Source organism: Protopterus annectens, chromosome 11.part0, assembly GCF_019279795.1.
Source record: "Protopterus annectens isolate FY-2018-M chromosome 11.part0, PAN1.0, whole genome shotgun sequence".
Classification (NCBI taxonomy): domain Eukaryota; kingdom Metazoa; phylum Chordata; order Ceratodontiformes; family Protopteridae; genus Protopterus; species Protopterus annectens.
In genome coordinates, this window is record NC_056745.1 from 507,856,048 (window position 1) to 507,872,450 (window position 16,403).

Sequence of the window (16,403 nt, forward strand, 5' to 3'; positions counted from 1 at the left end):
TTTCTGGGTAGTTAAATCTGTTTCCAAAATACTTAGGTGCAAAAATAAACAGACGCTTAATAGTGCGTTGGTTAAATCTAGCACAAAACTGACAGCCAGGCACGTTGTGATCAGGGCCTAGGCAAGGAATACAGTATAAATGGAAATCCTTATGAGGTATTTGCTTCCCACAAGTAATGCAATTATTAACTTTTTCTGACATTGGTAAAAGGCAAGAAAAAAGTTTCCCCAACGGGGTACCTGGCTTTAGTGAAGACTTCGGATCTGAAACTCAAACTCCAATATTTCAGTAGTCGGCCGACCGGCACTTGCGAAATGCTTCTGCTTCGGGCACCGCGCGGCAAGAAACACTAAGAAAATGGCGTCGGCCACATGTTTTATACCCCTGACGACCTGATGTCACGGAAGAAGAGACAGCAACCGACGCAGGACCCAAGACTTTGGAATTCAGGCCGACTGAGGGCAACCTGCCAGCAGACAACCCAACTGTAATGACTGCAACAGTGAAACACAAAGAACATCAACCCTTGGGTGTGAGAGATCAGATATGGAGTTGGATCCAAGATCCATGGCTTGTCTAGCAGATGAGGCCAAAGAAAGGGGAACCATACTTGATGGGGCCAATAGGGTGCAATAAGGATCACTTTGCTTCTCCACTGAAGGGATTTCTTTAGAAATTTTGGGATTAGGGGAAGAGAAGGATAAGCGTATAGAAGTTCCATGGGCCAATCATGAATCAGGGCGTCCCTTGGGGACTCCACCTGCAGGGGAATCAGGACAAAATAGTTGCTGCACTTGTGCTTTGTTGGGGAGGTGAAAAGATCACAGCAAGGCTGGCCCCAACAGCTGAAGACTGTCGCCGTTATGGTTTGATTGAGGGACCACTTGTGAGGCAGAAGTATACAGCAGGTCAGTTTGTCCACAATCACGTTGGAATCCCCGGGAATGTGCGTTGCTATCAGAAAGCAGTTGGAAGCTATTGCCCATTGCCACACTTTCAAGGCCTCTTGGCACAATGGGTAGGACTTGGCTTCCCCCCTGTTTGTTGATATACCAGACAACTGATATACCAGACAACTGTCATGTTATGTTGTCTGACTGAATGGCAATTGTTCCAGACAGGAGGGCAGAGAGAAACGCCTGCAACACTAGAAGCACTGCCCTCAGTTCTAGTACAAATTGGCCTCTGAGTGACCACATGCTTTGGACAGTCATTCCCTGAAAATGCCCCCCACCCTATCAGGGAAGCGCTCACAGTGACCTTGGGCTTAGGAGGGGAAAAAGGTTGACTCCAAAGAATTGCATCTGGCTTCATCCACAACAAATTGTATTTTTTGCACCGTTCTATGTATTTGATAAGTAAATGGATGCCAATTCTGATAATACTGAGACAAAAAAAGCCACTGAAGGAATCTCATGTGTAATCTCGTAAGTGGGACACTGGTGACTGCCGCAACCATTGAACCTAGAAGCTGAAGGACCTCTCGAGCCGAGGCCATGCCCCGACAGTAATCACTCGGAGTTGAGCCCTTAGTCTTTGCAATCTGTGATCCGGAAGAGACACTTGGCAAGACTAGGTATTGAAAACTGCTCCTATGTAGTTAAGCTCTGAGTAGGGGTCAGGTTTCTTTTCTCCCCATTTATAGAGATTCCCCAAGATTTCTGTCAATGTCAGGGTGTAGTTCAAGGCTTTTTCCAGGAGACACTTGGTGGGGATGGTGAGGAGCCAATCGTCTAAGTATGGAAACACTCGGAATCCTTGTAGTCTCAGGTGAGTTGTAACCATGGTCATACATTTTGTGAACATTCTGGGGGCTGTAGAGTGTCCAAAGGGCAGAACCCGGAATTGGTAATGATTGGCGCCTAGCTGGAAGAGAAGGAACTTTCTGGAGCGCTTGTCCATTTTTATGGGTAACATGCATCCTGAATGCCCATAGAACACATCCAATCGACCTTTTCCAAGAATGGAAGAATGGACTGAACCGTGACCATCCAGAATTTTGTTTGGGTGACAAACTTGTTCATAACACGGAGATCCAAAATTGGCCTCCAGTCCCCTGTCTTTTTGGCACTAAAAAGAATCTCTAGTAGAATCTGGATCCTATTTGGTTTGGTGGGACAGTTTGGATGACTTTTTTTTACACAGCTTTTTTATCTCTATGGCTGCTGACTCACTTTGACTGGGTGGAATATTGGGAATATGTTTTTGTGGATTTGGAAAGGAGTTCAGTGGGATTTAGTAGCCTCTGGTGATTATCCTCTGCATCCAAGAATCTGTGGTTATACACTGCCAGGCTGTTTTGGTGCAGGAAAAAATGTCCCCCCGACTGCTTCCAGAGGAAAGCAATTGGGCTGCTCTTCAGAAGTACTGATAGGGCTGTCTGGAGAAAGAATATCTGAACCCCCGATTACACAGGCCCCCTCTGCCTCTGTAGGGGCGTTGCACTAAAGTTACCCCCCTCTGCCTCTGGGAGAGATCTCACCACGTGTCACGAAAAGGACCCTGAGAATTTTTGTGCCACATTTTCCCACTCCACTGGTTTCTTGAATAAGGATGCTGGGGGGGGGGAGGGGTGGAGAAAAGTACACCTATGGCAGACTGGGTTTTTCAGTCCTTCTAACACCTGGTTAACGTGTCCTTCACTTTAGGGCCGAACAGGGATGATGCCTCCACAGGAGCATTAAGGAAGGAAAAATTAATGGGGTCCGCAAAATCACACAGGCGCATCCAGGCATGGCATCTAATGACTATGCCTGAACCTGCAGCTCTAGTCACCCTTCAGTTGCATGGGATATTAACCGCATGGAAGAGTTAGATACAGATTCCAGGGTCGTTAGCTGCGATGCAACTTTGTTCCGTACCTCATCAGACACTTGTTCTATGGCTCCAGATAATTCAGAAACTAGATCTCTTTGGAGCCTAGTAAAATGTGCCAGATAGTTCAAGGACCTAATAGCAAAGGTCAATGATGCAAACACTAACTTCCCTAGACGGTCCACCACCTGGGACTCCCTGTTAGGTGGGTGGACCGTCTAAGCTCTCCTCTGCAAGCTCCTTTTTCATGGCAGCTGGCAAACACCAACTTCTCTAGTCGGTCCACCGCCTGGGACTCCCTGTTAGGTAGGTGGACCATCTGGCTCTCCTCGGCAAGCTCCTTTTTCATGGAAGCTGGCACCACCATAGCGCCCAATGGAAGGCCCTTAGACCAGTGTAGGTTCTCTTCCAGGGCTGATAAAAATTTTATCTGGTCTCTTCGAGTAGGTTCAACAGTGTCAGGATTCTTCTAAGCCCTCTGCACCACGAGTTGTATCAGCTCGTCTGCAGGTGGGGTGACCCAAGAGGTAGAGGGTCGAGCACGAAAAGCCAGCAAAAAAACCGGACTCCTCAGAGGAAGGGTTGGAGAGCTTCCAATTAACCCTCTGTTTTAAGATTTCAAAAATGTCTCCAAAGGAGACATCTTCAGGGGGTGACCGTGGGGACCCTTCCCCTTCATCGTAGTCCGTATCCTCAGTGAAGGACTCCTGGAGGAGTCAACGTGCTTCCTCTTGCACGATTTCTTCCTAGGTCCTTTTTTTGGGGGGGGGGGGGGAGTCAGTAGAGGACTCAGGAGAAGAGGCACCCTGCAATAGGGTCTCCTGAGGCTCTTGTGCTTGATGTCTCATAACGGTGGCTTGTGTCAGTTATGGCTGAGAGGGAAGAGTCTATGGGTAGTCCAACATCGACGGTTTGCCAACAGTGGCAAGTGCCCTCTCCATCACCTGGAACGCAGGCCCACCTGAAGAGGGATGGGAGCCCGGAACAGAGAATGACAACCTCAAAACTGGGGGTCACACCCCACTCCAGCGAACCAGCCTCCAGGGATGGAGTCTCAAGAGAAGCTGGTACTGTGAGAGCCCCTGGAACCGAAGACGGTGCCGTAAAAAAAAATTGGTGCCGCTCCCGGAACCAGACAAGTCGCAGTCTAACCTCGATCTCGAGAAAGCCTCGGTTCCGACTGAACCGAAGGCCAAAGGGACAACTGAAACCACCGCGAGTTCCACCAGTGGAACCAGAGTCATGGGTACCAGAATAGAAGTCTGTTCCAGGGTCTTCGATGCCTGCTCCGAGGTTGAAGGAGGAGAGTAAGCTGGAGTCCTTGGAGACGTACTCCTAATTGGGGGGGGGGGTGTTTGGATGGTGTAGTAATCTTTCTAGCCGTTAGCAGCTGATCAACAAGATGCACCACGTCAAGTTCCGAAAGGCTCCTTGTTGATCTAGTGGAAATTCCCGAGGAGGAGTCGGGCAGCTCTAGGAAAGGGCCAAACTGCTGCCCCAGAAAAGGGTCCACCTTTGGAGAATATCTGGTCCAAGGCTCCAAAGGCACCGAAGTCTCAGTTGAGGCTTGTGTAACAGGAGTCAGTTTTTCTGGGCTTGAAAAGGTTGTAGACGGTGCCGTGGTCTGTGCCGAAATTAAATCACTGGACGTCACCAAGGGAGACAATTTTGGAGTTTTACTGTCGGTGCAGTAGTACTCGGTGCCAAAATGATAACCAGTGCCGACGGCATAATGTTAGAAGGCGACACTGTAGAAGGTGTCGTAGAGGTCATTTTCTGCGCATTAGTCACTTTTAAGTGTTTAGACTTAAATTCCTCTGATTCTTCACTGTGTGAAGATGGAACAGAGTGCAATCTTTATGGGATTTGCTTGGAGGGAGTGAACCCTCCAGTGCAGAGGCAGCCTCTGAAAAGGGGGTTTTAAGAAAGCCTTTCAGAATAAGTTTGTTTCGTCTCCCATAAAGGGTTCTGAACTGAACCCTCGAGAAATATCACAGGGAAGCTGGACAGATAAATGAGGTACATTCAGACAATACACAAGATGTGTGAGAATCACAACTGGGCATCTTTATGGGCTACACTGGTCGCACTGTTTGAAAAGTACAGTTGTGTACACTTACCATAAATGTAGATGTTTGAGTGTATTCACTGTTGCAGTCATTACACTTGGGTTATCCTGCTGGCAGGCTACCCTCAGTCGGCCTGAATTCCAAAGTCTAGGTTCGGCGTCTGTTGCTGTCGCCTCTTCCCTGACGTCAGTGTGCCAGGGGTATTAAAAGATGCAGCTAATGCCATTTTCTTTAGTTTTTCTTGCCCCAGATGTCAGGTACCCCCAAAAGGGTAGGCTAAAAATATGCCAATAAAACATGCATGCAGCAAAATATATAATACCTTCATCTACAAGCAAATACACCACATAGGTTGTATAGATTAGAGAAGTGTAGATAAGTTCCATAAAAGAGATGGGGGTTGGTGGGTGGGTAACCTGTACTGCAACAGTGAATACACTCGAACATCTACATTTACAGCAAGTGTACACAACTGTACTATGTTCTTTGTGTTTCACTGTTGCAGTCATTACACTTGGGTTGAATCCCAAAGCTATGGTTGGGAGGCTGGAGCTAAATAGCATGAGGAGCAGCTACGAGGCCCTGCAGAACTGCAGTGGCAAAGCCTGCCCTGGATTTAGAGTAGAGTGGTAAATGATAGTGCTTTGTAAAGGTGTGCACTGAACTCTAAGTAGCAGCCTCTAAAATGTCTTTGGTTGGTACTCCCCTGAGGAAGGCTGCTGAAGTGGCTGCTGCTCTGGTAGAATGTGGCCTAATGCCCTTAGGCACTGGATTGCCATGTTGTGAATAGCAGAAACGAATGCAGTGGCCTATCCAATTTGAAATAGTCTGCTTTGAGATAGCCTTTCCTTGTGATCCTGCAGCATATGCCACTAGTAGTTGCTCAGTCTTTCTGAAAGCTTTGGTTCTGTTCAAGTAGAAGCGTGGCTGTCTGTGTATGTCCAAAGAATGCACAATGCTCTCCCCCTTATTCTGTGGGTTTGGATAAAAAGTAGGCAGATGAATAGTTTGGTTAAGGGCCACACTAGACACTACCTTAGGCACAAATGTCGGGTTTGTCCTAAGAGAAACCCTGTCTGGATAAAAATGATAAAAGGTTCCACAGCCATGAGTGCCTGTAGCTCTGACACTCATCTTGCAGAGGTTATTGCTAGGAGCAGAGCTGTTTTCCAAGATAAAAACTTTATATCAGCTGTAGCGGCTGGCTCAAAAGGGGGCAGAGTGAGTTTCTACAAAACATAATTGAGGTCCCATGCAGGTATTGGTGATCTCCTTGGAGGCCTTAAGTTTTTGGCTCCTCTGAGGTATTGCCTTAAAGGACGAGAAAAGATTGGTGGTTCTGTATTGTAATCAAAATGGCAGAGGCATGAATTTTAACTGATGAAAAGGATAGGCCTTTATCCACCATCTCAGTTAAGTATTGAAAAATCTGAGGAATATTTGGTGCTGCTGTGTCAATTCCTTGTGCCTGGTTCCAGGTACAGAATCTATTCCATTTTCCAGCATAAAATTTTCTATTACTAGGTCTCCTGGCCTCCAAAATTACATCTATCACCACTTTAGCGAGAGGTGTGTTTTGTATGACTACATTATCCACCATGCTGCCAGATTTAAGGTCTTGAGTTGGCTGTGCAGGATCTGATTGTTTTGTTGGGACAGTAGGTGAGGTATTTGAGGTAAGGTCCAGGCTGGGCATTGAGACAAGTTCCTTAGGATTGGATACCGGTACTGGCAGGGCCAGTCTGGGTCAATCAGTATAATTTTTGGCTTCTCGTCTGACCTTTAGGAGTACCTTGGGGAGGAGAGGCAGTGGAGGAAAGGCATATATTGTTAGGTTTTCCAGCTGAAAGATAGGGCATCCACTTTCCATGCTTGTCTGTGATAAGTCCTTGTGCAGAATCTCTTTAGTTGGCAGTTGTGAGGAGAGGCAAATAGGTCTAAGTCCGGGCATCCCCATTTCCTTGTTATCATGTTGAAGACTTGTGGAAACAATTTCCACTCATGGGGATCCATTAGGTTTCTGCTTAGTTCATGTGCCAGAGTATTTATCTTTCCTGGCAGGAATTGTGCCTGCAGATGTACTTGGTAAGTCAATGCTGTGTCCCACAAAGTCATGGCTAGTCTGCAGAGGGGGTAAGAATGAGTGCCTCCCTGCTTGTTGATATACCAAATGACCATGGTATTGTCTATCTTTATCAGTAGTTGTCCCAGATGAAGTAGGTCCTTGAGGGCTGTCAGGGCATTCTGAACAGCTAGCATCTCTTTTTGATTGATATGTAGATGCATTTGGTTGGCGGACCATGTGCCTTGAATACATCTTCCTGCCATGTGTGCCCCCCAGGCATAATCTGATGCATCCGTTGTCAATGTCTGCCTGGCTGGGGGTAAGGTGAATGGCTGTCCCTTGTTCTGGTGACAGGCCTTCGCCCACCATCAGAACTCCTGTTGCAGGCAGGGAATGACAGTAATTATTGTTTCCAGGCTGTGGCAATGCTGAGTCCAAACACTTTTTAGGTACCATTGAAGTTTCCTCATATGCAGTCTTGCATATGGAATTAGTAGAATGCAGGATGCCATGAAGCCCAAAGCCTGCAGAATTTTTATTGCAGATAACTGGGCCTTTGTTGCCAACAGTTTGAAGTAGGTAGTCAGTTGCCTTTGTCTGGCGTGAGATAAGCCATCTGGGCAGTTGTATTTAAGCTTGCACCCAGAAATATTATCTCGAGAGGGTATTAGTTTTGATTTTTGTTCGTTGAGTGTGTACCCTAGGCATGGTAGTAATCTTTTTACAAACGCCAGATGCTGTAGTAGAATGCCCTTGTTCTCTGCTTGAATGAGGCAGTCGTCCAAGTAAGGATATATTTGAAATCCTCTGTCTGCAGAATGCAATTACTGGTGCCAAGCACTTTGTGAAGACCCTGGGCACAGTAGATAAGCCAAAGAGCAGTGCAGAGAATTGATAGTGCATTGAGCCAGCTTTGAATCTGAGGTATCTTCTGCATGTTTGTCTGATTGGGATATGCAGGTATGCCTCTTTTAGGTCTAAATTCACAAGCCAGGCCTTGTTGCCCAGCATGGGCAGAAGCTGCTGTAAGGTCAACATTTTGAATTTTGTTATATTCAGATGTGTTTAGAAAAGATAGGTTCAGTATTGGTCTCCAGGCTTTGTCCTTTCTGGGTACCAAGAACAGTCTTGAATAAAATCCTTGTCCTAGCTCTTGTTCTGGTACTTGTTGAATGGCCCTCATGTCCATGAGGGATGAGACTTGTTTTTGTGCCTCTGCCCATTGTTTTTTTGGTAGGTCTGGTCAACTGTTTGCCCTTGGCAGGGTATGAAAGTGAAACTTGCAGCCCTGTGACACTGTCTAAGAACCATTTGTCCTGGGTATTATGTGCCAATTTTGAGAAAAAAGTGCTACTTTTCCCCCTAAAGGCACTGCCAGAAGATAAGTGCTCGGCGTAGGCAGGGGGGAAGTCATTGGGACTGTTTCCTGTAAGGTTGTGAGCTGTCTTCTCCACTTTTGGAGGTAGAAGCACCCCATTGTTTAGACCTGTATGAACCTTGGGGCTGGGATTTGCCTCTTGGACGTCTGTATCTGCCCCTTTGTGGTCTGTCTGACACTGGAAAGGACCAATTCTTTGTAGGCCAGTGTCTGCTAAATCTTGCAGGCTGTACCTGTAAGAAATCCTTGACTGTTTGCATAGATTTAGCTTAGTCCTCCATTTTCTTTAACACCTCTTCTGCTTTAACACCAAACAAAGTATCATGCTGTAATGGAGCATCTAATAATTTTGCTTTAACATGATCTGGTAAATTTTGTTCCTTTAGCCAAGCATGCCTCCTAATGACAGAACCTGTGACAGCGGCCCTACAGGAGGCCTCCAAAGAATCAAAACCACACTGCATTCCAACTTCCTCAGCTGCATGCAATAAATCCTGCATTTCTTTGTTTTCTGCACCTTCAGAATTTATTAACATTTTCTGTTTAAGCAGTGACATAATATACTGCTTATATTTGAGCATACGAAATTGACAATTTAAAGCCCTTATAACCAAGGTAGCAGAGGTGTAAATCTTCTTTCCCCATCTGTCTAAAGCCCTAGAATCCCTGTCGGAGGGGGTAGGGTTTTTTTGCAGTGGATGCCTTGACCCCTTTGGGACCCTGAGAATTAGTTTCTGGGTCAGCAGCAGGGTTCTTGAAAATGAATTTATGAGAGTCAGGCAAACTGTAGTACCTGTCAGGCTTAACAGGAGCTGGAGGTAAGGAGTCAGGGGTAAGATTGGACTCTGAAAATACATAATCTACAAAGTCTAACACAGGCGGAATAGTTATTGGCCTGTGTTGTGGGAGTAAAAGAAAGTCCCTCAGCCTTTTCTTACATTCAGAATAACCTTGGCTCTTCCAATGGAAATGTTCCCTCATGGTATGCAAGGTTTCCCCAAAAGAGTAAACTTCAGGAGGAGAGGCTGAAGGGGTAGATTCTTCAGCATCAGAATCCTCATAGGGAGAAAGAGTATTCCTGATCAGAAGAGGAATCTGAAGAAATGGAAACCTGATCTGAAGATTCATATTCTGTCTCTTGCCTAGGTCTCTTATAAGGAGGGGGATGGGAACCTCTGATCAAAGTAATCAAGTCTTCGGTCATTTTGAGCATCTGTTTTTGGGGCAGGGAGGCCTGACCATGAGGTTGTTGTACTTGTTTCATTGTCTTTAAAGATGCTTTAGTCTTTGCCTTTGTAACTGGAGTCACTTTAATGTATAATCGAGTAGGTTTGAAAACACTCTCATAAGCTGAAGCCTGCTCAGCGGCTCCGGACCCATATGAGGGAATAGATTCCGAAGGTCCAATACCTTGAGCTTCCAGTGGCCTAGGTGACTCCATGTGGGAGTCTGTAGCGGCCTGCGGGTCTAAAGTAGCGGGCGTCAGGGGCTGCAAAAGCACCTCATAGAGTGGGCAAACCAGTGACTGGCTTAGAAGAAGCCTCGTCGTCGGTTTTAGACCTCTGATGCCTGTCCTTTTCTTTGCGTTTCTTGTGAATTGCGGTAGTCGGTTAGCTATCCAACGGCATTGTGTAATTAAATCTTCTGCCAAAATAGTGAAAAGCAAAATCGTACCGGCGCTTTATAGTACGCTGGTTAAATCTAGCACAAAACTGACAACAAGCAAAGTCGTGGTCAGGGCCTAGGCAAGGAATACAGTAAGAATGAAAATCCTTATGAGGTATTTGCTTCCCACAAGAAATAAAATTAACTTTTTCTGACATCAGTTTGGAGCAAGAAAAAAGTTTTCCCCAACGGGGTACTTAGCTTTTAATGAAGGGATCTGAATTTTGAACACGAAAATCTCAGGAGTCAGCCGACCGGCACTTGCCAACTGCTTCTGCTTCGGGCACCGCCCGGCAAGAAAGACTAAAGGAAATGTCGCTGGCTGCATCTTTTATACCCCTGGCGCACTGACGTCAGGGAAGAGGTGACAGCAACCGACGCTGGACCTAGACTTTGGAATTCAGGCCGACTGAGGGTAGCCTGCCAGCAGGATAACCTAAGGGTAATGACTGCAACAGTGAAACACGAAGAACATCCATACGTTCCCTTTTTTCTGACATGGCTACAGAGATGCAGGATACAGAAAGTTTTTTTTTTTTTTTTAAAGACTAAGAAAGGAAGAAAAGGGAATAACAACAATGGTATTAGAAAAAATTACCACAAGGGTAAGGGAGAGGGGATACAAACAATGGTATGTGAAGAAATACCTCAAAAAGGTAACAAACGAGCAGAAACAGAAGTAAAAAAAGGGGTTCCAAGAAAAAGGGTAAACTAGCGACTAAACAGAAAGGTGAACAGGATTCTCAGAAATACTTAGAAAAAATTTCTTTACCTAGGTTTAGTTGAGAGCTGGCTTGGCATGGCTTTTTGGCAACACTGCAAAAGAGATCGGAGGTAAATGGGAGAAAGGCACAATGGGTAAAGCTTAGCTCAAGAGTTTTTGGCTGGCACAAGCTTGGTATAAGGTGACTTGGTTCCAAAGATGGAACAGACACCCATCAGTAAGGAACGAATGAAGATTAACAACATCAGATGCATAATTTAAAAGTTGAAGTATTTTCCAAGTTAAGTTACTACTGAAAAGCAAGACTGCCACATATAATGCACCAGCCTCTGACATTGCCAATCTGATATGCCTACTTAACTATCCCAACACAGCAAGTTCACACTAGCTGAAGTGCTTAATGCAGACAAGCTTACGAACTAAATAATGATCTAATGAAGACAAATTTTCACGTTTGCTTGCTTTGACCATAAACACCTTTTCAATTAAAAGGTATATTTCAAGGCTGGCCAATTCTATTTTACAAAACAATGATCACACAGTGGCATACATGCCAAACTTCAAAATCTAAAGTCAAGAAGCTCACATCTGAAGTTAACATAGAACTGCACTGGGATTAACAATGTTGTGTCACAAAGCTTGACTGTTCAGTTAATTTCTTGGCTAAGGTGCCTTCTATGCAGACTCTACATGTACTCCTTGTGTTCATTAGTTTTTACCTGTTGCTCCAGATTCCACACCCACCATAAAGACATGTAAAACATATACATGAAACACTCAAAAATGCCTGTAGTTCTGCATGTTCTGTATGTGTACACACTGAAACCTACCAAAGATTAGTTCCTTTGCCTTAAAACTAACGAGTGACCATGAAATGTGACAACTGCACAATTACAAAATGAATGAATGCCTACATTAGTCAATAACTCCCAAACCTGAGCTGAGCAATATATGTAATCTTGGAGTGAATGAAAAAATATATATGTACACTGCATGAAAATAAAAAGAAATGTTACGGTTTGTTTTTTTTTTTTTTTTCCTATTACTGCATATGTAGCTATGTCACCATCTAAAAAAGTAATGTTTAATAACAGTATTAAGAAAACGGTTACATACATCAGGTTACTTGCACATTTTAAACAGAATTTTTAAATAAACATGTACTAACCCATTGCTACGCCAGAGAAGTGAAGGAGCTTATCTTCTCCAATTATAACTTCTTCAATAAGTTTACAATGTCCAAGTTTCACAAGTTCAGGATGATCAAATGTTGATGCAATCTCACCACCTGCATGAAATCCAAATTATAAAAGGTTAACAGTTTCAATAAATTAGCAAACATTTCTGTAAAAAGTTATCTTGTACATACCAATATTATCAAATATTTACTCACCATTATCAGTCAACAATTAAAAGACGGTTCCACAGTGGCCTGACTTAAAATTCTTTCCCTTATAATCTCCATTTCAGCTATTTTTCCTATTATGCTGCTGTGCTTGTCAGGGGGGAGTGAGATGGAAGGTTTCATCCTAATGGGAGGCACCAAGATGTTCTCTCCATCCACTAAATGAGTAGAATATGTGAGCAAGTGAATTAATTGCATACAATGTGCACATATACATCTGCATGCACATGTACTTTATAATTGTTTTATATATATATATATATATATATATATATATATATACACACACACACACACAGACATATATTCTTTTATATAGACGTTCATAGGTGTATACTAGGACTAATGACCAGTAGGCCCTTAAAAGCCTAGCCACGCAACCCAAATGTGACCCGCAAATTTGATTTACATTTGATTTATAGGGGGTGATTTACTGACTACCTTTGACCACCAGAGACATAGGAGCCAGACCAGGGTTGAATTTCCAATTATCTATCCATTCATCCAAGTTATGCTTAAATAGGGATGAGGAGGAACTCCGCTTCACAAGAATGGGGAGTCTGTTCCAGAAAATGGGAATTTTCTTTGAAACATATCCATCGCTCCAACATGTCCCATTTATGCTGCAAGCAAAATTTAGTCTTTTAATCTAGTAGTTCTGATTTTGTTTATTTTGCAGATATGCAAAAGATTCAACAAAACAGGGTCTATGGGTGCCATGCGTGCCAGGCAAAGATCACCTCTCAGAAGTCTTGAGGCAGTCAACATAGGGCATTATGTTTATTCCCTGCAAATTTTTTGTTAGGAACCTTTGTGGATACTCCAGATGGTGCATGCGTCTGGTCAGTTACATAATGAAGGGGGTATTATACTCTATGATGGGTCTGATCAGGGCAGAGTACAGTGTTATGATGACCTCTCTGGACCTAGATGCCATCCCCTTGCTTATAAGTTGAACAAAACAGAATTATTTTCTTACTAACTTAGACACATGTTGGTCGAAGGCTAGCTTACTATGAGTTCCCATATCCCTGACTTGTAAATCAACTTTTTAATGGTATTTTACTGATGACAGTTACCAGAGGTTGCAGACTTCCCAAAAGGTACTACAATGCATTTCTTGATACTGAGTATTAAGATATGTAGACCTTCCTGAAGGTTGTTCTCATGCTGTGGGGGGGGTTCAATGACTATTCCCAGTTTGCAATCATCCGTGAACTTGGTTAGTCAGGGGACTTTGACATTGTCTTTGACATCCACGAAGTAGATGCCAAAGAGGAGAAGGCCTAGCACAGAGCACTGGGGGAACTCGAGTGTTGACTGTCCTTTTTGTGAAGGTGGTCTCACCGATTTTAATGCCCTGGGTTCTATGAGTGAGCCAGCTAACTATCTAGCGTGTTACAAAGTTATACCTAATTCTGTAAGTTTGTTAAATATGTCCAACCATAAGAAGGCAATCCCATCCTATTATAATTAAATTTCATTCCTCAGCCACAAAGAAAGCCTCTCCTCACAAAGTTATGGCAGCAAGGTAAGGCATAAAAATAAAGGGGAATCCGGAGTCTTTCCGGAATGTGAATATTCACTGGAAATAAGAATGAAGAAAAACAAGTTCATTCCCAAAACAAGGAAATGTGAAGAGCCGAATATTAGATTCAGATTTTTCTGTCTTGCCTTATTCAAGTTGTTCTTTCCCACAAGAGGGAATCTATGAGGCCATGGAAAAAGCAATGGTAGATTTGCTTGCATTTAAAGGTGAACAACAGGAGGAGGTGAAGACAAACTCCATACAGCAACTAACTAATCTTAACTGTGCTCTAACTAAACACTTCTCTGCTCAGACACCTTTGAAACCTTTCCCAGTCTTCAGCAGGAAAATGATTAACAGTCAGAAGTAAGCACAAGATTTAACCAAAATGGTGATGGCAGCTTTGACATCATATCAAATTCCAGAAATAAATGAAGATATAGAAGTACAGGAGATTCAGTCGCCCATTCAGCTAGTGTACAAACTGAAAAGCTTTAAGTTACTAGCATTGTTAAATAAAAGCTGTACAAATGTCTGTGGCTTAACAGTAAGTAAACATTTATCTGGTTACCACTATTAAGTGGTACTAAAGCATAAATAGCATATTATGCTAATGTTACCAGCTTGGCATAAACGCACGATTGTGTTTTCTTGTAAAGAGAAACCTACTCTTGAATTAAGCCCTGAATAGTTACGAAAAAAAGAGAGAAACATGGCATTGACATGGTAACTGCATTAATAGTGAATGCAGTTCTGATGCTGCTGCAGCGGGAAGGCAATAGTCTAAATAACTTTAGTACAGCCATTAAGTAACAATAAATGTTAAATAACAGCTTAAATGACCCAGATGATGTAAATGAAGCAGAGAAGAAAAGGAAAAATATCCCACTTCTAGTTAGTTTAGCAGACCACTGAACAGTTATTCCCGCTAGTATTAGACTGGCATATCAATGAACAATTATTCTCTTAGTATATAGATGCTACTATTTTTTTTTTCATTGCTTTGTTACGTTTTGATGTGTTTTCAGGTCTTTTGTTCACTACGTCTGGTAACCTTGACACGCACCATGAAAATGGTAGCTATTTAAAAAACAAACTGCCAATATTTATTAGAAGACAAAGCTGCCGAGCAGCATTAGAAGGAGAGGTAGCAGACTAGTGGAGAGAAGTGACCTCTGGAAACTCGGTAGTCTGAATGGCTCGGCTCCAGGGAAGGTTAGCAATGTATACAAGAGATATTGGGCTTTCGTGGAAAACTAATAAAAAATGGCTAGATTGTTAAGTTGAGATGATCTTTTTGGTGTAGCACAGAAGTAGCGACATCAAAGACTCATAAAAGAGCTGCAAAACACTGTGATCATGTAAGCAACATGGACAGAAAGTTTTCTGAGCATGAAGACTGGGTTCAGCAATGATCAAAACTGATGTCTGGATCTTGTATATGTCACCAACTTGCATATTTTAGTGTACAGCAGGACAGATCAATGGAAGCAGAAGTCCAGTAATGAAGTGAATCCTTTGGGGGAGAGAAAAGATTGGAGAAATTTTGCAGAAGACAGTAGTTTTGAGGAAAAAGGAATTTGGTAAGATGTTAGGTATTATGAGGACCTGAAGACGGGAAAAAAACAGTAAAGAATATTTCTTTGTACATACTTAGATCCATTTCTTAAAGGGGGATTTTGGCATGCATGGGCAGTCTGGGTGGCATTAGAGGATGCAAGCACTTAAAGATGAGCTTTAGAAAAGTACAGTTTTGTACCTACCATAAATGTGGATGTCCGATAGGAATGCATCTGCAGTCCTTACAAATGGTTGTCCTGTCGTCAGGCAGCCCTTCGGTCGGCCGGATTCCAAAGTCTGGGTCTGGCCTCGGCTGGTGTCGCACTTCACCCGACGTCATAGCTGCAGTCCTTCGGGTATAAAGGCATCAGCCGACGCCATTTTCCTCAGTGTTTCTTGCCCCACATGCCAGGTGCCCTCTAGGAAGGCTAAATTTGGATAAATGCAAATGGTTCCAAACAGTAGAGAGCAAACAAAAAATAAGCATGTATGTACATATATACAAACAAATACACCATAATAGATTCCCCCAGCTAGCTACAAGATGGGCAAATACCCTAGGAGTACCACAGAGGGGAAGGAGGGTGGGTAATCCTGACTGCAGATGCATGCCTATCGGACATCTACATTTATGGTAGGTACAAAACTGTACTATGTCCTTCAAGGATGCATCTGCAGTACTTACAAATGGGTAGAATACCATAGCCAAACTGGGGGAGGAGGAGAAATAAGATTATGGTGTAGTTAAGATCCCTTGCAAAACAGCAGTGGCAAACCTGCTCGGGATCTGGAGTATAAAGGTAAATTATAATGCTTGGCAAATGTATGCACGGAGCTCCAAGTAGCAGCCTCTAAAATGTCTTTGGTAGCCATTCCTCGTAAAAAAGCTGTGGTAGTGGCTGTAGCCCTTGTAGAGTGAGGCCTGATGTTTTCTGGAGTTTTCTTCCCATGGTAGGAGTAACAAAATCTAATGCAATTTCCTATCCACTTAGAGATTGTCTGTTTGAAATTGCTTTTCCTTCCATTCCTGTTGCATATGCTACCAGTAGCTGGTCAGTTTTTCTGTTGCTCTTGGTCCTGTCCAGGTAGTAACGTAATTGTCTATGTACATCCAAGGTATGCAACAGTCTTTCTCCCCTGTTCTGTGGGTTGGGGAAGAATGTAGGTAGGTGGATAGCTTGATTTAAAGATACC

The 16,403-nt window shown here is 43.6% G+C and overlaps 1 protein-coding gene across 2 annotated transcripts in view; it reads right to left on the reverse strand.

Annotated features, from left to right (window-relative positions):
- CCT2 (chaperonin containing TCP1 subunit 2) overlaps positions 1-16,403 on the reverse strand; it is a 980,031-nt gene that overhangs the window by 482,312 nt on the left and 481,316 nt on the right. For both annotated transcript variants that reach the window (XM_044088004.1, XM_044088005.1), the window contains exon 11: positions 11,885-12,004. In XM_044088004.1, the coding sequence (XP_043943939.1) occupies positions 11,885-12,004 (120 nt within the window). The remainder of the gene's footprint in view (positions 1-11,884; positions 12,005-16,403) is intronic.